At 41.7% G+C, this 23,794-nt stretch overlaps 1 protein-coding gene across 3 annotated transcripts in view; it reads right to left on the bottom strand.

The window, feature by feature from the left end:
- PLBD1 (phospholipase B domain containing 1) overlaps positions 1-23,794 on the bottom strand; it is a 73,176-nt gene that overhangs the window by 34,216 nt on the left and 15,166 nt on the right. For 2 of the 3 annotated variants that reach the window (XM_084810061.1, XM_084810062.1), the window contains 2 exons: positions 8,722-8,941; positions 177-260 (listed from right to left, as the gene is read on the bottom strand). In XM_084810061.1, coding sequence (XP_084666187.1) covers positions 177-260; positions 8,722-8,941 — 304 coding nt within the window. Of the gene's footprint in view, positions 1-176; positions 261-8,721; positions 8,942-23,246; positions 23,526-23,794 lie in introns of those variants that run through there. The other variant, XM_084810060.1, reaches the window with a different exon arrangement.

The following is a 23,794-nucleotide window of genomic DNA, read 5'->3' as shown; positions in this document are numbered from 1 at the left end:
ACTGTTCAGACACTGCATTCCCTTAGCTAAATATAGTTACCCCTGAACTAGTGGTGGTGTATATGTCATATTGATTTCTACAGACACTTTGTGTTGTCAACTACTGCAGACAAAACAAAACAAAACAAAACAGTCTTGTGGCCCCTTAAAAACTTAACAGATAACTCAGTACATACCCCATAAAATCTTTAACTTTTCTCTCAATGACAAAATTCTTAATCAGTTGTGGATACAAGTTTGCAACATGGTCACACATATGTCTGAAAGAAAGAGGAGAGAAATGTTACTTTTCATCCACTTTCCTTCCCTTCTCAGTATCTGATAAACTACATGTCTGATAAACTATCGGTCTCAAGTCATTTCTTTATTGCAGCAATAACTGTGCACTTCTCATGCAAGAAAAGCCGTAACAAATGCAAAACACTGGATATCTAGAGTGAAATGGCCTTGTTCAATAACTATGAACTGCCCTTTAAACTGTCTTCAGCTGGTCAAGAATGCTGCAACCAGACTATTAATAGGGGCCTGTTATAAGGAGAATATGACTCCCTTGTTACAACAGCCTCACTGACTACCAGTCTGTTTCCAAGAGTAGTTCAAAATGCTGGGTATAGAGCTATAAAGCTCTATACAACTTGGAAACAAGCTATCTGAAAAACCACATTCTCCCATATGAGCCTGCCCAGGTTTTAAGAACTTAGGGAGAGGCTCTCCTCTCTGTCCCACCACTATCAGAGGCACATTTGACAGGAACATGTGAGAGGGCCTTCTTGAGGGCTGCTCCTAGACTCTGGAACTCCCTGCCAAGAGAGGCTAGGCTAGCTCCATCTCTGTTGTCCTTCCAGGGGGATGCAAATACACTTCTATGCAGATGAGCTTTTGGTTTGTAGGCTGATGTATTTGCTAAAGGTAAGATTTAATTTGATGGGTGCTGTTTATTTCTTTTTATTGATGTGTTTTAATGAATGTGTTTTTCATTGATGTGTTTTTATGGTTGAACTATAATTCTGTATTATCTGTACTTTACTGTTTATTCCCCATCGACACCATTTTTAGTGGAAAGGTGGGGTAAGCATTTAATAAATGAATACAATTTAATAGTGAAAGGAGAATATAGTAATGAAATGTAGGGCATATCTAGATACGAATGTCCCACCAGGATGATGTTTGTACCTTTAAAAAGTCTTTAGTGAGAGAAGATGCAATTTCTGTTCTCCTGAAACAGAAATCCTGATCAATCTGCCCAAGCTCCCTACCCACATTTGTTGTAGCAAGGAGGAGGTTCCAACAGTTATGGAAGAAAAGGTTAGCAAAGAGACTGGGGAGCTTTTATCCTGCGATTGAGATTGCTCCTTAAGGGAAGTTTACGGGCTCTTTACATGATACCGTGACCCTCCAGGGCGTTTCCTGCACTAAATGCCCTTTGTCCCGTTTTTAAATAGATCGCAGATAATGAGCTATCAAATTACGCTGTTGTATTCCACTTGAGTTCCCTCCTGCAAGAAGAGGAGTGAGATCAATGAAAGATAATGGAAGACTCAGATACAGGGAGAAGGAGGGGAAAGGGGAGGGGAGAAAGGAAGCACATGAAAAAGGGAGTCATTGTGATCCTGCATTTAAAACAGAAGCAAAAAGCCCCGTTTTAAATGCAGGATTTTAGGCTGGTGTAGAGGTGCCCTGGCATAGTAGCAGGGTGAAGAAACTGCATCTTTTCTCACTGGTTCAAGGCTTTAAAGAAATAGCTGTGATATCTGGGTTGCCATATCAACCCTACTTCCCGCACATCCAGGACAGCATATCAACCCTTCTTCTCCACACAATCCAGTGGAGCATTATAGCACAGAACGGAAATGCCTCGGGGAAAGACAAGTACCATTTGCTCACACCCAGCTGTGTGGACTGTCCTGTTCCAATGCCAGACCCTAGCATTAGCTAGAGCACCCCAGGTCAAAATCCCTCAAAGTACAGCTCAAGGTTAATGATCCAACTATTACAGTGGTATACAACGGATGCCTCTGAAGAGCCAGCATGTCTTTATAGATCTCTGCCAACCCATTCCATTCACTCCATCCATTAGTTTAAGTCCATGCCGACTGTACAAGCAGCAGCTCAAGATGCTCTGTCCAGTCAGTTTTTAGTAATACACAGTATGTTAGTAACCACATTTTGAAATAAATTCTGAATAATTTGTGTTTTATTTACAACTCATCAGAGGAAAGTTTAGGGAACCTCATCCTTTACACATTCAGAGACACTGTGGTATCACCTGTCCTTCTCAATAAATAGCTACATTCCCCATGTACGATGAGCTTGACAGGATCTCCTTCTCCCTCTACCCCTGTCTGCATATATCTCTTGGCCCTCTATAAATACATCCTATCTCCTATAGCCAAACATTACTGATAACTCCACAGAGCCCTGGGTGAACAAATGACTAAAGAAAGTAACCAAGCCTAGAACCCCCCAGAAGTAATATGGGTCTAAAAGTGACAAGGAAAAGCGATGCCTCTTCTCACTCCTAGCACCTTACACATAGCAGCTATCTCCTCCTATCCAGCCAGATTATGTGCCCTTCTCTTCCAGGGAGCCACTGCTGTCTCTTATTGCATACACTAATACTCCACTCTACCTACTCTGATTCACTTTTACAGAGAGGCTGCAATTGTCTGAGGCCTATCCCTCCTCATTTTTGAAGGAGCACATGCTTCCACACCAACCTGCCTCTGCTCTTTGGTCATCTGCCTATGTCAGGGCTGTTGAACCTCTTTTACCCTGAGGGCCAAATTCAATTTTGGAGAAGCTCTCAGGGGCCACATTCCAGTGCTGGGTGGGGCCAAAGACAACAGGGATGGTACAAAAGGGGAAAGTGTGGGGCCCAAAATACCAAATACCAGCATATTTTAGCTTAACGCTCTCACTGTCAATAACTAAGCCTTAGCAGAGGCAGTTCAACCTTTTAGAATGCACAAAACTGGGAAACCACCAAACAATCGATAGGGGTAGAAAGGGACGTGACCATAAGCAGAACCCCGGTAGGCTGGACTGGGACTGCACGAGGGGAAGATATGGCCCCAGGCTTAAGGTTCTGCACCCCTAGCCTATGCCTTTCTCCATGTCTTTTGTCTTCCCTTTCAGGAATGAAGTGGGTAGCGACAACAGGGAGGGCATTTTTGGCATCCCAACTATGGAAGGCCTTCTCCAGGATGATCACCTAGCACAAACTCTGAGTTCTTTTAGGCACCACATAACTCTTTTTTATTTGTTCAGGCTATTCAAGGCCTTTTTAATGTACTTTTAAGTATCATTGCCCCTTCATGGATCACTGCCTTGTTGTGGCGAAGGGGCTTGCGTATCTCAGTGAAGCCATAAGCTATGCTGTGCAGGGCCACCCAAGACGGACAGGTCATGGCGGAGAGTTCTGACAAAATGTGGTCCACTGGAGAATGAAATGGCAACCCACTCCACTATTCTTGCCAAGAAAACCCCATGGAACGTATCACAAGGCTAAAAGATATGATGCCAGAAGATGAGCCCCTCAGGTCAGAAGGTGTCCAATATACTACTGGGGAAGAGCAGAGGGTATTTCCAAGTAGCACCAGAAAGAGTGAAGCGGCTGGGCCAAAGCCGAAAAGACACTCAGCTGTGGATGTGTCTGGTGGTGAAAAGAAAATCCAATGCTGTAAAGAACAATATTGTTTAGGAACCTGGAATGTAAGGTCAATGAATCAAGGTAAGCTGGAGGTGGTCAAACGTGAGATGGCAAGATTGAACATCGACATCTTGGGAATCAGCGAACTAAAATGGACAGGCATGGGCGAATTTAATTCAGGTGACCATTATATCTACTACTGTGGGCAAGAATCCCTTAGAAGAAATGGAGTAGCACTCATAGTCAATAAAAGGGTGGGAAAAGCAGTACTGAGGTACAATCTCAAAAACGATAGAATGATCTCAGTACGAATCCAAGGCAAACCATTCAACATCACAGTAATTCAAGTCTATGCCCCAACCACTGAGGCCGAAGAAGCTGAGGTTGATCGGTTCTATGAAGACTTACAACACCTTCTAGAACTAACACTAAAAAAAGATGTCCTTTTCATCATAGGGGACTGGAATGCTAAAGTAGGAAGTCAAGAAATCATCGGGATAACAGGCAAGCATGGCCTTGGTGTACAGAATGAAGCAGGACAAAGGCTAATAGAGTTTTGCCAAGAGAACATGCTGATCATAGCAAACACTCTTTTCCAACAGCACAAGAGGTGACTGTACACATGGACATCACCAAATGGTCAATATCGAGATCAGATTGATTATGTCCTTTGCAGCCAAAGATGGAGAAGCTCTATACAGTCAGTAAAAACAAGACCAGGAGCTGACTGTGGCTCAGATTATGAGCTTCCTGTTGCAAAATTTCGGCTTAAATTGAAGAACGTAGGGAAAATCACTAAACCATTCAGGTATGACCTAAATCATATCCCTTATGAATATACAGTGGAGGTGACGAATAGATTTAAGGGATTAGACCTGATAGACAGAGTGCCTGAGGAACTATGGACGGAGGTCCGTAACATTGTTCAGGAGGCAGCAACTCAATCCATCCCAAAGAAAAAGAAATGCAAGAAAGCAAAGTGGCTGTCTGAGGAGGCTTTACAAGTCGCTGAGGAAAGAAGGGAAGCAAAAAGCAAGGGAGAAAGGGGAAGATATATCCAACTGAATGCAGAGTTCCAGAGAATAGCAAGGAGAGACAAGAAGGCCTTCTTAAATGAACAATGCAAAGAAATCGAGGAAAACAACAGAATGGGAAAGACTAGAGATCTCTTCAAGAAAATTGGAGATCTCAAGGGAATGTTTTGTGCAAAGACGGGCATGATAAAGGATAAAAAAGGCAGGGACCTAACGGAAGCAGATGAGATGAAGAAGAGGTGGAAAGAATACACAGAAGAACTATACAGGAAAGATCTGAATGTCCCTGATAGCCATGATAGTGCGGTCACTGAACTTGAGCCGGACATCCTCGAGAGTGAAGTCAAGTGGGCCTTAGGAAGCATTAGTAACAACAAAGCTAGCGGAGAGGACAGTATTCCAGCTGAGCTATTTAAGATCCTAAAAGATGATGCTGTTAAAGTGCTGCACTCAATATGCCAACACATTTGGAACACTCAACAGTGGCCACAAGACTGGAAAAGGTCAGTTTACATTCCAATTCCAAAGAAGGGCAATGCCAAAGAGTGTTCAAACTACCGTACAATTGCACTCATTTCACATGCCAGCAAGGTTATGCTCAAAATCCTACAAGCTAGGCTTCAGCAGCATGTGAACCAAGAACTACTGGAAGTACAAGGTGAGTTTTGAAGAGGCAGAGGAATTAGAGAACAAATCACCAACATTCGCTGGATCATGGAGAAAGCAAGAGAATTCCAGAAAAATGTCTATTTCTGCTTCACTGACTACACTAAAGCCTTTGATTGTGTGGATCACAACAAACTGTGGCACATGCTTAAAGAGATGGGAGTACCAGACCATCTTACCTGTCTCCTGAGAAACCTGTACAAGGGCCAAGAAGCAACAGTAAGAACCAGACATGGAACAACCGAGTGGTTCAAAAGTGGGAAAGGAGTACGACAAGGCTGCATATTGTCGCCCTGCTTATTTAACTTATATGCAGAGTACATCATGAGAAACGCCGGGTTAGATGAATCACAGGTCAGAATTAAAATTGCCAGGAGAATTATCAACAACCTCACATACGCAGATGATACCACCCTAATGGCAGAAAGCAAAGAAGATCGAAACAGCCTCTTGTTGAGGGTGAAAGTGGAGAGTGCAAAAGCTGGTTTGAAACGCAACATTAAAAAAACTAAGATCATGGCATCTGGCCCCATCACTTCCTGGCATATAGAAGGGGAAGAAATGGAAGCAGTGACAGATTTTATTTTCTTGGGCTCCAAGATCACCGCAGACGGTGACTGTAGCCATGAAATTAAAAGACGCTTGCTTCTTGGGAGGAAAGCTATGGCAAACCTAGACAGCATAGTAAGAAGCAGAGACATCACCTTGCCGACAAAGGTTCGTATAATCAAAGCTATGGTTTTCCCAGTAGTAACGTATGGCTGTGAGAGCTGGACTATAAGGAAGGCTGAGCGCCGAAGAATTGATGCTTTCGAACTGTGGTGCTGGAGAAGACTCTTACGAGTCCCCTGGACTGCAAGGAGGTCAAATCAGTCAATCCTAAAGGAAATCAATCTTGACTGCTCATTGGAAGGACAGATACCGAAGCTGAAGCTCAAATATTTTGGCCACCTAATGCGAAGAGAAAAGTCACTGGAAAAGACCCTGATGCTGGGAAAGACTGAAGGCAAAAGGAGAAGGGGACGGCAGAGGATGAGATGGCTAGATAGCATCACCGATGCAATGAATATGAACTTGAGCACACTCCGGGAGAGAGCGGAGGACAGGAAGGCCTGGCATGCTATGGTCCATGGGGTCACGAAGAGTCGGACACGACTTAACGACTGAAGAACAACAAGTATCATTAACTGCTCTTTTATCTGCTGGCTCATCTTTTATTTGTAGGTTTATGTATTTGCATTTTTATTAACTTTGTAAACTGTCCTGGAATTCATTTTAATGAAGTATGGCATAATATTTTCCCCACAAAGAACTAAATAAATTCTCTCCAATTCCTTCTGTAGGATACAGTGCAGCAGAACCAAAACAACCCACCCCCCAAAGGCCACACTTCAACATCTTATTTTGCAACACCTTTGCATACCATGGCAAAATGGAACAAAGCAGTCTGCCTAGAAACCCTGATGTGCAGGAAGTAAGCAACTGCTTAAAATGCAAATGCAAGGATACCCTTAATCCCCTTTCAATGTACCATTATGTTTTTGACTTGTTATCAGACAAAGCTAGTCCTTTAAAACGTTTGGTTAAACGTTATGTATGAGTCCTTATCACAGCTACAGGCAAAAGGAAGATACCATGGAGATAAACAGACCTGTTATTTATGGGACAGAATTCAAAGAATGGCAGGCAACTGGGCAGAAGAACTTCACTGGGATTATGTCCTTTATTTTCATAGATTTCAGCAAAGAATATTTATTTATATTCTCTTAAGGCTTTTTTTAAAGATGGATTTTACATTATTGAATGGATACCCCATTAAAAAGGGAAACAGATGTTGACATATTTATTTATTCCCAGTAAAAGTTATTTATCACTTTAAAAGTAATGCACCTGAAGTAATTTCGTCTAGGCTGCAGATTCTAAAGTGAAGTTTCAGTGGGGCACATTTTGTTACATTACTGCCCACCTTCTGACTATAGGCTAGATTTGTCATTTGATTGAACAAATATAAGGTTGTCTCTACTGAGGTAGTTGAGACTGCCTGAAGTATTCTCCCCATTAGGAGCATGACACAATCATAGGCACAGCTATGTGTTTAGTGTCACATCTGATCTGGCTCTTAGATCAAATGTGCAACTTAAATGTGCAACGTGTAACCCTATGCATGTTTATACAGAAAAAAAGTCCTACAAATCCCGGCATACCCAAGCCAGCATGGCTGGCTGGTGGGATACTGGGAGCTGTAGGCAGGGCTAGCCCTACTATTAGTCAAAGTGAGGTGGTTTCCTCAGGCGGCAAATGCTGAGAAGCGGCAGCAGGGTGTTGGAGGAGAGAAGCATGTTCCACATGACCTTCCCTACATCCCCTAAGCTAGCCTGCTGCTTTCAGGTGTGGTATCCCATCGTAGATGTTGAAGAACGATGTTCAATCTTGAAGAAAGGCTTTTGTACATGGAATGGGAGGGGGCGCCATCTTGTTCTTCACCTCAGGCAGCAAAATGTTTTGGGCCAGCTCTGGTTGTAGGCCGTTTATTCAGTCTAAATATCCATAGGATTGTGCCCTTAACTGAGCACACTACTGAAAAATAATATAAGAACACAGCCTTTTCACAGTTGTATTACTTAATAATAATACAAGAGAGAGATTGTAGATGGAGAGAGCTTCGACTATTGGGCGGTATAGAAATGAAATAAATAAATAAATACGATTTAATGACATACATAGCAGCAGCATTGTGCTCTAATGTAATAACTGGTGGTCTGTTTATATCAGAACATCATTGGCTATTATCTGCTAGACCTAATCTCTTGAGTACAGGAAGTCCTGTTTAATTGAAATAAATAGAACATATACAACAAGTACTTTCCTGAAATATCTGCACATACCAACACTTTAAACCATGCAGCATCTATAGTAAGTGACAGAGATATTTATCTCCTACTAATTCTCGTTTAAATTATCTTCTTTTCAATTGAAAAACCTCAGATTTCTAAAGCATTTATTCTATCATTTAGTATATAGCATTCCAGATTTAGATTATGAATATGCCAGGTTACGATTCAAGTTTTTTTTTAATATCACATATAATGAAGTTACATAAATTTAAAGTCTGGCTTTAAAATTCAAGTTAAAGACAAAGATGAGAGGTCACTTTGTTTTGCTTCTTTTTTGAACAATGAACAAACACTTGATCTAGATTGTAAACCCTTCTATCTTGCAAGTGATGAATGGGTCTAAAATCCTTTTGGAGTCTAAAGATGCCAAAAATTAAAATTATTGCAAAACCCTTGCATGCTGCTATGCATATATACTGAATTGTGATTTTTAACATTGCATCCTCATTCTCTCAGTTAAGTTTACAGAGGTACTTACGAAGCAGTGAGATAGCCCTCCAAGAAACCTGCAGCAAACATGAGGTCTTCATTGCTTATGGCCTGGCTACCATAGCCTGCTTTGATCTCAAGAATCCCCCACCCTGTAGAATGTACAGTGTCATTATAATAGCCGTAAGCATCACCATTCTTGTCCAATACATCCTTGACCTGGAAGGACTTTTCAGCTTTCATCCAATATACAGTTGCATAGTGGATATCTGCAAAGATACCAAGGAGAAAATTGGAGAATTAGAATATTATGCTGCAAATGACAAGCACGGAAAGTTCTGGAGCAATCATTTCAAAAGTAAATAATAATAGATCCATAAGGGTACTTGTTAGTGAAGATGGGTGGGAGGAGGAGCTTTCCTTCCTAGTCACTACTTCTAATCAATACGGGCATTAAATACCTGGTGGTGCATATAAAACACATTGCCAATTTAAAAACCCACACATTATCCAACTATCACTACAAACGGACCCTCAAGGCCAAACCTAAGATAATCCCACTGGCCAACTAAAGCTGGAGGCAAGTCTGTGCAGCCATTTCTTCTTTTGTATTTGTCATGAGGTGATCTTCATTTTCCAGGACTACAGTATGTGAACGTTAAGAGTAATTAAACCCCTTTTGGAAAAGAACAGTGACTTGGATCCTAAGAATCACTTGCAGAGCTCTGAACCCAAAACTGGGTTCCCACCTCTACCTTCCCTCTGTAGCCTGCTAAACCCCACAAAGAGTGCTCCTGAGGACTTAGGGACCCTGCAAAGTAGATGTGATACATGAAGAGATGCTGTTGCAGGGAGAGAAATCAATGGAAATAAGATCCCCTCCCTGAATGATTGGAAGCACCTTCTACTCACACTAGTGCACTCTTGGATCCAAACCGTAAATTCCCCAAATGCTATCACTGCTGTCACTCTTTGTTGTAAGTATGCTGCCATCTTGCATATTCCTCATAAAAACAACAAAGCATTCTGTATTAAGCATGCACCTCTTAAAAAAACCCAACACCCCTGCCCCTAAACAACTTTAAAGGATGTTAAAATTCACATCCAAGAAATCTTTCCACCATATGGCATCATCCATGGTTCAGCCTTGGAGACTTCAAAAGGAAATGAAAAAATATATTTTTGTGCCTATTGAACAAAGATATACACTTGTATAAAAATGTCACACAATAAATGTTAAGACTGGAGGATGCTAGGCACTACCCAGTTGCTCTCCACATATAAATTCAGGTTTTGAATTATTATCTTTGAACTATTTCTGGATGATTGTGTAATTCAATTCTGCTTCAAGGTAGGGCCAATTTGTCATACTGATAGCTACAAGAAACCATTTTGCCTGAATACTCTGACATAGCTGAGAAAAAGCTCATTTCTTTTACCACTCTGAAAATGACCCTATTTGACTGAAATAAGGAGGATTGCCTTCTCAGTCCCCAACATCTACCATTTCCCCTCTCTAGACTGTTCTTACATTGATTTTCCCATTAGTCTATCTTACTTCCTTACAGTATATCAGTTTTGTACTGTCACACATCAGAATACACTTTTTAGGTGACAAAAAAACTTAAGAGTTGTGCTGCTCTTTTAACTTAACCACACCAAAATTTGCTACAATTATTAATGTAAACACCCCAATCATAAACACATACTCCAACCATAAACAGATATACTTGGAAATAAGTTCCACAGATTTCAGTTGGACTTATTTCTGAGTACTTTCAATGAAAACTGAACATAACCCTCTTTAAGTAAATTAGAGCAAACAGATCAAGCTTTAAGCAAAGCAGCCGAAAGGGTTCTGGACCCAGCTGTAAGGCACAACTACATCCAACCAACAGTGTAGGAGAAGCCTTTGGTATTCCTGTGCAAGTAGACACCCTCTACTCTCACCATGGCACAGCTGTGGTGCACAAGGGCAATTATACTTCAGAATCCAGGGCAGGATGTATGGCACCCTATGAATCTTCCATGCTCACAAAGACCATAGATGGTATTGCTAACCTTCAGCAGCCATTTCTGATAATGAATTGTCGAACCAGCCAGATCTGTCCACTAACTAGGAATACGATTAGACTTTAGCTACTGCAGGGTGCAGCCAGCTGCACCACAGGATACTGTCTGATGCAAACCAATGTTCGATACATCTGTTCTCACTTGCACTCCATAGTCTCAGCAGAGACACATAGAAAATATAGATAAAACAGCATCCAATTCAACAAAATAACATGACAACAGCAAACCAGAAATGATTTATCTATTTATCTCAAATATTTTTACCCTGCCTTTTGACTTTAGTCCTCAAATAGCTTACGAAATTTGAAACATCAACATTTAAAATTCCATACTCCCCCAGTGATTTCTTGAACGTTTTTTTAACCAACTCAAAACATACAGAGCTTCAGTTGACTTTCAGTACAGCATTGTGATAACATCTAAGTCAAACATCCATGGGGTGCAATCCTATGCATGTTTAGACAGAAAAAAGTCCTACAACTCCCCTAGCTGGCTGAGGGATGCTGGGGGTTGTAGGACTTTTTTCTGTCTAAACATGCATAGGATTGCACCCTTAAGTTAAATCCAGGAATGAGTGCATTTTTTTAGTAAATGAATCTTTACGATATGAGAAACTCATACCACAAATAACCAGTACCATACAAGCAGATGCATGCCACCTGTCAAAGAGCAGCCAACAGTGGGACTTACCTGCTTTCCCCCAGACTAACGTCCATAACACAAAAACCCCTGCACTCCCTGTTGGTGGATTTACTGGCACTCATAGTATAATTACATCATACTTTCCAATTCCAGTTCAATTTTATTGCATTGACAACCAGTCATTTGCAAAACAATGAACCAGGCTGTACGGCTGAAACATATTTAAATTAAAAAAAAAATAAAAAAACTACTGGTTGCCTCCAGAAATTCAACAACCCTTAAAATTTAATATTTAAAACCTAAGACCAAACCATTTCGTCTTATTCTTACCTTGAACTAAGCACAATTTGGGGGTTTGAATTCACTTTCAAAGCAGAATTAATATATTTTGCTGTTCTAAAAGCAACATAATAGTCCGATCCTTTTAATAACATAAGCACCTTATCCCTTGATGTTTCCAACCTCTTTTTCTTTAGGAGTGGAAAAATATATTTGGATCTCAAGTTATCATATTTAGCACACTCCAGCAGAAAGTGAATTCGATCCTCTATTGTCTTGCAACCGAATGGACATAGCCAACTTGGTCTGGGTACATTATGAAATCTTCCCTCTACTTCCTTCAAGGGAATACTATTCAGTCGGCATTTTGTAATAAGAACCCAGAATGAATAGGGACATGGGTGTGCCAGATATTGTGCCGCCTGGTTGAATGTAGCTGGCAACCCAGCATATAATTAATTTGATCTGCCACGATGTATCTACTATCCTCTGCTTTATGAGCGATTTGGCCACATCATAACCCTTTGATAAAAAGAATTCATAGGAGAAACCAATCTGGGTCACATACTCTCTCATTTTACCTGATCAAGACCCAGCCACATGGTTCATCTCAACAAAAGCAGCCTGAAGCAATGGTGAAGTTAGCTGAAAAATCAACCTGAGCCAGAGACGAGCCGCTGCGTTCATTACCGGGCCCGAGATGGGCAAGGCCCCCATTTCATTTCTCATTATGGCCCTTGGGGTGCTTCTGCTACAAACCCATCTCTTGGTAAAAACCCATGTTGAGCTGATTCCAGCTCAGCCAGGTCTGAATTTGCCCATACCGCTGCCCCATAAAGCATTTGTGGCAATAGTTTACAACGATAAAGTTCCAAAAGTGGGGAAATTAAGTGCCCTCCCCTCCCAGCTGAAAGCCTCAGGATTGCCCCACTTGTAATTTTAGCTTTCTCTGCTGTCCCTTTTATATGTTTATCCCATTTGCCAGCTTTTGAAAAAACGATTCCCAGATATTTATATTTAGTTACTGACTCTAGGTTATGGCCATCCAGCGACCAGCGATGGATCTTTCTAGATCTACCAAATTCCATAACCTTTGTTTTCTTATAGTTCACAGACAACATTTCTTGTTGGCAAAACTTGGAAAGAGCCACCAGCAACTGTCTCATCCCTATTGAGGTGCAAGACAGGATGACAGCATCATCCACATATAATAATACAGAAAATGGACGGTGCCCCAGAGAAGGTGGAAAGAACTGTGGACCAGACAGGGCATTTACCATGTCATTCAGATATATATTAAATAACATTGAGGCCAGCAGGCATCCCTGTCTCACCCCCCTATTGACAGGGATAACTTTCGATAATGTTCCACTGGTATACAGTCTAACTCGCATGATGGAATTTATATATAGTTCCTAGATTCTCGCTCCCAACCGGGGGTCAAGCTGAAGATCTCTAAGTTTCTGCCATAGTCGCACTCTTGAGATTGAATCAAATGCAGCTTTCAGATCCACAAATGTTGCAAATAGCACTTTGTACGGTGGAGAAGTATATTTCCCAATCAGATGGTGTAGGAGCAAAAAATGATCTATAGTAGAGCGTTCTCTCCGAAAGCCTGCTTGTTCCTTGGTCAGGGTTCCAGGCTCATCTAGCCAGGACTCTAATTTCTGTAAAAGGTATTTACTATAGAGCTTGCCTATCACATCCAGAAGACTAACTGGTCTATATTTTCTCGGGTCAGATCTAGAACCACCCTTATGGATTGGGATGACAACTGCCATAGCCCACTCCTTTGGGAATGCTCCTGAGACATCAATAGTTGTAAACAACGATGCAAGCAATAGGGCCCACCAATTTATTTGATCTTTCAAAAAGTCAGCAGTTATATCATTTAAGCCTGGGGCTTTGTCTTTCTTTAAGCCTGTAATTAAGTTAATAACTGTTTCCAGGGTTATGGGGGGCCACGCTTGCTGGTTTACCAGGTCCCCTGGCCCCACATCTATCTCTGTCCCTACTACATAAAACTGCTTTCAAAAGTGATGATCCCATCTAGATGTACTGATGGGGGATAAATTTTGCAGAGGACTTGACTTGTGATGTTGATTTATCAGCCTCCAGAATGTTGTTCTATCCTTAGACTTTAGGGCTGACCCCAGCAATACCCACTAGGAGAGGAAGTACTCCCTTTTTTTTTTTTTAATTAGAGTTTTAAACTATTGGCGTTGCTCAAAATACCAAATGGGGAGGGGGGTAGTTGCCCTTCATTTAAGCATATTATGAGCTTTGTTTAGTTTTTTCTTTTGTAGCTTACAGTCTGAATCAAACAATAGTTTTGAAGAGGTTTTGGGGCCTAACAGTCGTGGGGTGCGGAATAACAAGGGTTCCAGCTCTGTAATCATATCCTGGAATAGGTCGATTTTAGCTTCTCCAATATGACCATCTGTAATTAGATCATATAGATATCTCATTTTATTGGAAGCAAGTATTTATCCTAATTCCTGTTGATCCACATTTTGCCATTGAATCCTTATTCTGGCACTCCTGAGTGGGCCTCTGATTCTAATCCTGGCTTCTCCTCTCCTCATGGAGTTATGAATGTCTATTGCTAGCCTCACTGGTTGATGGTCCTGCTCTGGATAAGAACCAATTGAGAAATGCCTGACCTTGTCTAGGCAAAACCCTGAAATCAGAATGTAATCAATCACACTTGCCCCCCCAGTGATTGAAGAAGGTAAAGTCACCCTCAAGATCTTTAGAGCTTAAACCATTTAACGGGATTAAACCTATCTCCCTTATCAGCGAGCAAAGATAATGACCATGACTATTTACTGAGCAGTCTTTGGATTGTCTTTTGGGTAAATCCCAAGTTGGACTCTACTTGTCCAGCCCCTCTTCATTATTTTGGACCAGATCCCAAGATGACCCAATGCAGGCATTGAAGTTACCAGCCAAGATGATCATGGATCTGGAAAACTTCAGTTGGATGGCCCCAACTGATATGTCCAGCAATTGCCACATTTGGGCGGAATAATGAAGCGAGCCCCTCAGAGGAATGTAAACGTTAATCAGTATCAAATGTAGTCCTCTAAATTGAAGACTAATAGCTTGAAACCAAGGGGGGTGAATAATCAGTTCATTCGGGCGTACCTCAAGGGATGTTGCAATACCACAGGCAACACCCGCCCATGGGCGGCCTTTAGAAATTGGAGCCTTGGCATCTGTTGTTATAAATAAATAATCATCTAATAATAATTCTTTCAAAAGCCAGGTCTCTTGAAATAAAATTATCTTGAATGAAGTAATTAGCTCAAAAAAAGAAGGGTCATTCTGCTTGTTAAACCATCCTGTTATATTCCAAGAAATTAAAAACAGCGCCGAGGAAGTTAATGGGGCTCTATTTCCTGCTAGTCAAGGGGAGGGTATAACAGTAATTTTGTTGAGTCTAACATCACAACAAATAGCCCCATTCTTTAGCTGTGAAGTAGGAGTGAAGATTTGTGAAGAGGGGGCTTTTTCTGTGGCTGCCAGAAAATTTACTTCTGGTGTTATCTCTCTTAAATTTGGACATATATGTTGAGCAGGCTGAGCATTGCTCTGTGTAGGATTCTCTTGCAACAGAGGGTAATCAGAGAGGTTTACAATTATAGAATCAAAATTCGACATTACCTTAGAGGAACTAGTGGGTACAGGATCTTTGGTTGGTAATTTACTTTGTACTAGATCTAGACTTAAATCAATTAATTGATTGCCCCATTAGATAGATCTTGAGCTTTTGGAAGCAAAGGTCTATCTTGGCCCAAAGATGGAAAAAAGGGTAGTACTTGCCTGTTCTGAAATACACGTCTGGCTCTGATGTTCAATTTTTGAAGAATAGCCTCTGACGCCATTATTTTGCTCACCATCCAAGGTGAAGAAAGGGTCAGCACCAATCTTCTCTGGTATTGTAATGTCAGGAGTATCTGAAAAGATTTCAGATCTCCAATTGTTAGGCCCAGCTTCAGCAAATTATTTAGATTTGACAGAATTCTGGATTTCCCTTGCCAACTAGGGAGGAAGCCATTTTGTAGAGGGAAGACATCAAGGGCCACTTGATGCGAAGAGATTACTAGCTTGTAATCTATAGGATTCAAATCAGTCCTTGAGGTAGTAACAGGCATTACTAAATCCTGGGATGCAGGTTTTCCTCTGCTTGGGGTTTGCTCCTGTTCCTTTACGCTCGTAAGTAGTTCCACATGATTTAAGATTTGCTCAAGCCTGAATTTCATTTCTGGAATTAATGTAGTTTCTGCTTCAAGTTGCTTGAGAGCCTTGAAGACTGCCTCCAGAGTAGAGGACACCAACATGCAAAGCTCTGCAACTTGCTTAATATCAGATATTTCCTTTTGCTGGGGTGTGAACTGGGAGGGGGTGACAGCTTGGGTTTCTACATAACCAGCTCCATGACCATTTGGGCTATCAGGTGGGTCCTCTTGGGTGAGTAAGTTATAGCAATTGTGTAATGGGGCGGCGCGTGATAAATTAAGATTTCTATCTATGGACCAGTCAATTTTAGACTGTTTGGTTTTTGGAATTAAAGAGGGGGATGAAGAGCACCTTGTTCTTTTTTTACTTGACCCCTCCATATAAGGTGATCTGCCTTAACCTTACCCCCTTACCACCTCCCAAAACTGTGACGTGGAGAAGCCCCAAAGCTGTTTAAACCCAGATTTGAATGTATAAACACGACTATGGATTAGGGTATTTTGTTCGGTACAATACTAAGATCTAAACAGTTTGCACTTAGCCCCAGTCTTTAATGCTGAGGCCCCCCCAGTTTCTCCTCAGATGGAGTTCGCTCCTACCTACTTAGCCAAGTCAGTTGCACCGACTCCCCCGGTGCTGCTACTTGTGCAACTTAGATAGTTATTCTTAAGTCTCTTAAGTCTCTTAAAGTAAAACACCACTTGTAGAGTTTCTTTAAAACAGAAATGGCAACAGACCAATGTTGAATTTTCAGCCTCCACGAAGCAAAGCTGGCCAAATGTCCAAACCCTTCTCCATTGTGCAGGAAAACCTGAAACTTTTACAGACCCTTCATCAAGGCAATTGCAGCAATCAGGCTTGGGTGCGAAGAGATCGTGAACGGTTCACTAGACGCTGAAATTCAAAGAGCCACCAGGCAGCAAACAGCTGCAAACAGCAAACAGCTCACAGAGCTCAGTTAACTTAAATCCACAATCTGCAGGTGAGGCAATCAGCCACAAAAACACTCAAGGCCTCCTGCTGTTATAATTGCTCTGTTTTCGTTATATCTTCTCAGATAACAATAATTTCCACCTTCCAGAAGAAAACGGCTTGTAAGGTCCAAGGCCAAAGCTGAAGACCATGCGCAGGGTTCTTTGAGGCAGGTCTGTGATCTCTCAGAAATGTAATCTCTGATTACAAGAGAACTTTGTTGTTTGTTTCTTTGTCTGCATTTCTTGGACAGACTTATTTAATGGCAAAGTATAAATGCCGGTTGGAAATCCTCGTTGACTCTCCACTGCAGTGTATGTACTATGTCTCTCCCATTTGACTGAGTCTCTTCACCTGATCAAAAGCAGCTTTCCATCATAATACTACTATTAATCGTCATCATCAGAACAGGGGGAGGAGCCCATAATAATTTCCTGTAAACTTATTTGCAAAATGAATGGCTGAATGTGACACAAATATAAATATTGCTATTTCAATGTATTAATTTTAGCCATCTATACATATCTTCACTCTTCCCCTTTGAACTTGTCTGTACCTTCTTAGGCATCTGGGAGATGACACTGGTTAATGATTCCAATCAGATTTCAAAAGTGCAATTTCCCTTCCCTGGAACTCCCCCCACCTTCACCCTGAGCTTTTATCCTGTGATTGAGATTGCTTTGCCAGCTCTTTACATGGCGCTGTGATCATTCCAGGCATCTCCTGCACTAAATGCCCTTTGTTCCGTTTTTAAATAGATTGCAGATAATGAGCTATCAAATTACTCTATTGTGTTCCACTTCAGTTTCCTCTGTGAAAAGAGTAAAAGCGGCAAGAAGAGGAGAGAGATCAATGAAAGCTAATGGAAGACTCACATATGGGGAAAAGGAAGCACGTGAAAAGGGGAGTCATTGTGATCCTGCATTTAAAACAGAAGCAGAAAGCCCCGTTTTAAATGCAGGATTTAAGGCTGGTATAGAGATGCCCAAGGACACACAGGCAGAGACTTCAGGAAGACAAATAAAACCTGGGTTGCAATCCTATGCACATTTATTTGGGAGTAAGCCTCATTGGGACTTACTTCTGAGTAAACACACAGAATTGTGCTGTTGGTGAATTTTATTCAAAGGAATCCACCTCAGAGAAGGTTGATGCTGTTAAAAACCAGACACATCAGCTTACTGTTTATGTATGAAAATGACATAGTAAGGTAGCAGGAAACAATCTACTCGGAGAACAATGATTAGCAAATACAAATAAGAGTGTTCACTTGAGCAAGATGCCTAAACAATGCTATCTATAAATCCCACTGCTGACTCAGCTCATCTCTACACATTAACCAAAGGTCAGTCCCAGTGCATATTTTCCAATAATAGACAGTCATGATTCATCTTACTTAAAAGCAAACTTTTCAGAGTCCCCTCCATAGAAATTATTTCAGTATCTCAACCAATAGCATTCCAGGAAACAATACCATAATCTCTACTTAATAAACTTTCATTAAATAGACCCTACACAGAACATTGTTTTAAAGTCATATATAATATGAATATATGGCAGAAGGGCACAAATCAGGATCCACACACAGCCATTAAACATAAATTTCTCTCTCTCTCTCTCTCTCTCTCTCTCTCACACACACACACACACACACATACACACACACACACACACACACAGGGTATGATGATGTTTGTGATTTTAGGTTATTTTGCACAGTTTGGGATGCTGTCTTTAGTCAGAAATGTGGTTTAAAAATGCTTCAATAAAAACAGAATAATCGTTTTATTAGAGCCATTTATTGCAAAAGTGAAACCTTACCCCCACACACACCATAAATTGTTCCTAAATAAATACCTTATACTAAACAGTTATAGACAACTTCATATTCATAGCAGCTAACGGCAAGTGAAGCTTGATTTCTATCAGTTTTACCCCACCCTTTCTCCAAGGAGCTCACAGCAGCGTAAATGAAATGGTTCTCCCATTTAACCTTATAATAACCATCTGAGGTAAGTTAGGCAATTGCAAATAACCCCTTTTTGACAAGATATTACAGAAGACAGTGGCAATCCAACCACCACTGCTTTTGGATGAAATGGATGATCTGGACCCATTTCAATCTAGGTTCAGGCCTAGTTTGAAACAAGCCTTGGTCACTTCTGTCAAGAGAGAAATATGGAGTATGACCCTATTGCAGAGGTCCCCAACACGGCACCTGCAGGTACCTCCAATGGCACCTGAGAACGGATCCCCAATGTGGTGCCCATGGACATTCAAAAATATTTTCCCCCATTTTTAAAATATACATACATGGATTGTGTCCATGTAAAGCAGGAGTCCCTGAAACTCTGACACATGTACTTTTATATTGTAATTTTTACTCTGACTTGAGATATCATATGTTTTATCCTTTTCTCACCAACTTCCCAGGGCACCCAGATGAAAGATTGGTAATCAATTGTATTTTGGATAAGATCCCACATGTCACTAACAGGTGGCTAATTTCTTTCTAATCGCCACACAAACAAGAGCCAAGCTGATTGACTGTATTAGTTAAACTAAAGAAATTGTAGTCTGTGTCCTGATATTTGTGTATTTGTCTGTGTATTTTAACTTGAATGAGTCTAAATGACTGTAATAGAGTGTTTGATTTGTATGAAACTTTCTAGCTATTATACATGGGCTGCAACAAAAGTGGACCAAATATACAAATAAGTATCCATTTGAAAGTGACATCTATATGCTACCCTTTCAAATATTGAAAGCTTTGTAGAGTCCTCAATCCATGGCATTATAGGAGGTGAGTGTTTATTCTTCCAATGTTGTAATATCAGTCTTTTAGCTGTCAAAAGGGTGCAGAGAATCCATTTACACTGACTATTTGTTAATTTCCATGAAGTAGGTAAATAATTTAAAAGAGCATGTACACCAGTGAATATTAAAGACTGTTCCGGTACAAAATTTATCTGTGTAATAACCTCCTCCCAAAAAGAAGCAACTACTGGACCTTGGCAAAACTTATGTTTAAAAGAAGCATTAGCTGTATTGCACCACTATCAATTAGCCAATTAGACAATTCCTTATTAAAGGAATGTTGTGCTGCCCAATATACACAAAACAAACATTTTTGCTGAATAAAACACAGCCTAAGAGCCACAGATGTGATAGGTAGACACCAAAGTGGTCATTAGGCATTTTGTGGTGGTGCCTACACCATGGTCTCAAATTCCCAAATATGCCCATGGGTCCATAAAGCTTGGGGACCCCTGCCCTCCTTGATCTCTCAGTGGTGGTTGATACCATCAACCATGGTATCTTGCTAGGCCAACTCTATCTGATGCAAGAATTACTTCCTCTCTTGGAAGGCTTGTGTGGCTCAGTCTTTGATTGCTTACTGAATGATGGTGATGGCCTTCCTTATTCACTTAGAAGGATTTGGAGTAGAGTGATGTTTTCAAAATGGTACTGTATTTTAAGATACCACTGTCTTTTTATTGTTTTGTTAAAGAGGCAGGTTATGGTGTTAAAATGGCATGATACTGATGTAGCACTAGGGTAAGCAACCTCTATCACAATGCCAATAGTGTATGATGGTGCAACGGATCTTCCATGCGAGGGGACACTCAGAAGCGATCGTGTCAACTGCTTGGGCTATTTCATTGTTCCAGAGATTAATCAGGTCTTTGACAGAATCGCCCGCCTAGGTGACAGGAAAATCCCCAAGAGCTTTCAGAAAACAATCTGGATCCAGAAAGCAATCTGGATCAGTCTCCTGCAGAGGACTATCTTAATTGCTCCCCCCTGCCCTTATGGAGGCTCCAAGTCCCAGCAAGCCTAAACCCCACTAGGTAGTGATCTGTCCATGACAATGGAATTACAGAAAGTTCTTCCACCCCAGATCAGCATTATCCCACCCTACACAGAAAATCAGATCCAAAGAGTTCCCTGCTAAACGAGCAGGGCCAGATACTAATTGCGATAGACCCATGGTTGCCATGGAGGCCATGAAGTCCTGAGGCACTCCCAACAAGGTGGCCTCAGCATGTATATTGACAAGCCAGCACAAGCTGCACAGAATCCAGCACCAACCCCGAGACCACCTTGGCTGGCTCAGGAAGCAAAAGTGCTGAGTAGCAGGACGAGCACTACACCAATGGAATCCCGATTCTGTCCCAAACACCCACCTTCAGATACACACTTGAAACTGTGTAACTGTGTATATATACTCGAGACTGCAGGATGGGGCACCTGGACAGGAAGATCAAATTATGAGAGTCCACTGTGACTCTGTCCCCCAGGTTTTGCCTGCTGCAATATGGAAAGTCCAGGCAGCAAAGCTGCAAAAGATTTACTTCCCCAGACTCATCCAACTGCATCTCTGTGATACAGATCAGGCTGGCACACTCATCCAGGATCACATCCTGGATGGTGGTTGTTTTCCCATTCACTGACTTGGAATTCAGCAGCAGCACCTTCAGCCCAGAGAGACTGTCACCAGGGCTACTTGGGCTCTCTGATATGGGAGACAGCTTGGGAGCAACCAACACGCTGTTGCGGTTCCCACCCCCATAATGATCCAGCCAACTCCTATCACCATATCTCGCTCTGTCTTCTACTGTTTCAACGGCCACTCCCTGTAGACCTCCACCTCTCTGTGCCTTTTTAAAACACATCTCTCCCAACAACAGGCAGTAGTTATAGGTCTAATAACCCTATGCATACCCAAGAAGGCAGATATACAGGCAATCCCTTCCCTCCTCCCCTCTGTCCAACACAGCAGATGGCCTTCACCCTCTTTCACCCTTGAAGTGGTTTCCCCATAGGGGCAACACTCTTTGTTGCCACCTGTTTGGTCCCAGCCCTGTCCCCAAGCTGCCCACCTTTTATGTACCAGATACAGGAAACTGATGCAATCTTTTCCAAGGTGACAGAAGGTCTCTTGGAGAGAGTGCAAGGCAGGGGTCTGGTCCTGTGAAGAGGCAGTTGTTCTCTGGCCCCAGAAAGTCTGTGGAGTAGCCACAGGTAAAAGTCAGGAAGCAGGATGGTAAAGCTCACTTACAGTCTACCTGGGCATATGTCTCTTTTCTGTCCTCCTGTAGCAGGGAATTCTAGGTGCCAATTTTGATTTTCAAAGTATTAACAGCAATTTTTTCACTCACATCTCTTTGCTTCTAAAACTAATGGTTTTTAACTAGTGGTTCCACCACTTCCACAATCATTATAGTGAAAATCATTCTGAATCAGTAAGAAGCCACAATTGCAGAACTTGGACAAAACTATCTGTTTCACTTTCTGCCACAAAAACACCAGCCAGAAGTTAAACTCAGGCACTGGCAGCTTAGCATTCTTGAGAAATGCATGGCTCTTTTAAAAAATATGTTTACACTCTTCATACATACCAAATAACATTCAGCAACAACCTTCTAAAAATTGGATACACAAACCAAAGTGTTTGAAAGTACATCAACTGTTTCAATGGGCATTCAAGTAGTGCTGACAGTTATCTAACAACCTACATTTCTACAATATTGAGTCTGCCGGATCCAGGTTTCATGGCCTTCCACTGCTCTGGTTAACTATCACTATTATAGTCCAATCCTCTCCTTGAGTTATACTGCCTGGACAAGGCTAGGATTGCAACGAATCCCATGTATGGGTGTAACTGGGGGACAAACATGGGGGGAGGACTAATGCCTTTATATTCTGCTTGTGGGCTTCCTGGAAACATCAGGTTAACAGCCACAAGATCTGGACCAGGTGAAGTCACTGGATACTAGAAACAAGTTGCTGGACCAAGTGGGCACTTGGTCTGATCTAGCAGACCTCTGGTTATGTCTTGTCTGTTATAGCTGCCACCCATGACTCATTCCTAGCCTCACATTTCTCTTGCTGCACCACGAGCAAGCAGGCAGCTGTTCAACATCCACAGAGAAATGAGTGAAGTGGAAGAAAATTCCAAGAGCCATTAATCAGACTGATGCTTGCACCGTCCCTGCGTTTCACTAACCTTGCCTGCAGCAAAGTGAAAGCAAACAAAGCATGCAGACTGAAAGTCTGGGTAAAAAGCAATGTCAGAGTAAAAGGGAAAAATCTATGCCCCAGGCTTCAATGCCACCTGAAAAGTCAGATAAAACCAGAACAGTAAGAGCTGCTTATCACACTGGCAAATAAGCCTGTTGTTTCGCTATGCAGCAGTTACAAACCAATCAGAAGTACCATACAACTCATCCTGCCTCTGTAGTGTTCTGTTATCCAGTCGGTGTTAGCCAAAGCTGTGCCTTGTCATTCATTGTATAAAAGCTTTGTTTGAATTGTAAATGTTGAGAACCTCCTTACAAGATTTTTGTAGGAATCTCCACTTACCTATGCTTCCTTTTCTTTCTTTTGTTTCCTTTGAATAAAGAGGTGAATGCTCAGAATAAGCTGTGAAGTTTTCTTCAACAGTGATTACTACCCATGTGCCAAGCAGACATGCAGCAACACCAACACCAGCAGTGGCCAGCAGGTTCCTATGTGAGCTGCAGTTCCTTGGTTTAGTAGGGCTCACTTGCCTGTGAAAGCTGCTGGATAGACAGTTATGAAACATGGGGCTGAAGTGATGGGGAACGCTGCACTAGGATCTTGCCATGCAGCTTTCAGTAGGACGGGAGCCCTACGAGAACAAGAATCTTGGCAACCCGATCTAGCTGTATCACTTTCAGAACACATTCCATTACTGATAATGCTGGTCCTGTAAGAGCTGTGCCTGTCTCAGTAGTATTTCTGTGCTTATGACGGTTAGCAGAGAGGGGCCCCCCTTCTTGACCACCTCTGCTAACTCTCCAAGACAGGACATGCAATGCAAGGGGGGCAGGGGAGCTAAGGCCTTCTCTCCCATCACACCAAGGATGGGGTCACCACAATTTATCCCA

Source organism: Heloderma suspectum, chromosome 7 (genome assembly GCF_057233095.1).
Source record: "Heloderma suspectum isolate Gila_16-S chromosome 7, 16-S_ref, whole genome shotgun sequence".
NCBI classification, from domain to species: domain Eukaryota; kingdom Metazoa; phylum Chordata; class Lepidosauria; order Squamata; family Helodermatidae; genus Heloderma; species Heloderma suspectum.
This window is presented reverse-complemented; position numbering and strand designations above follow the sequence as displayed.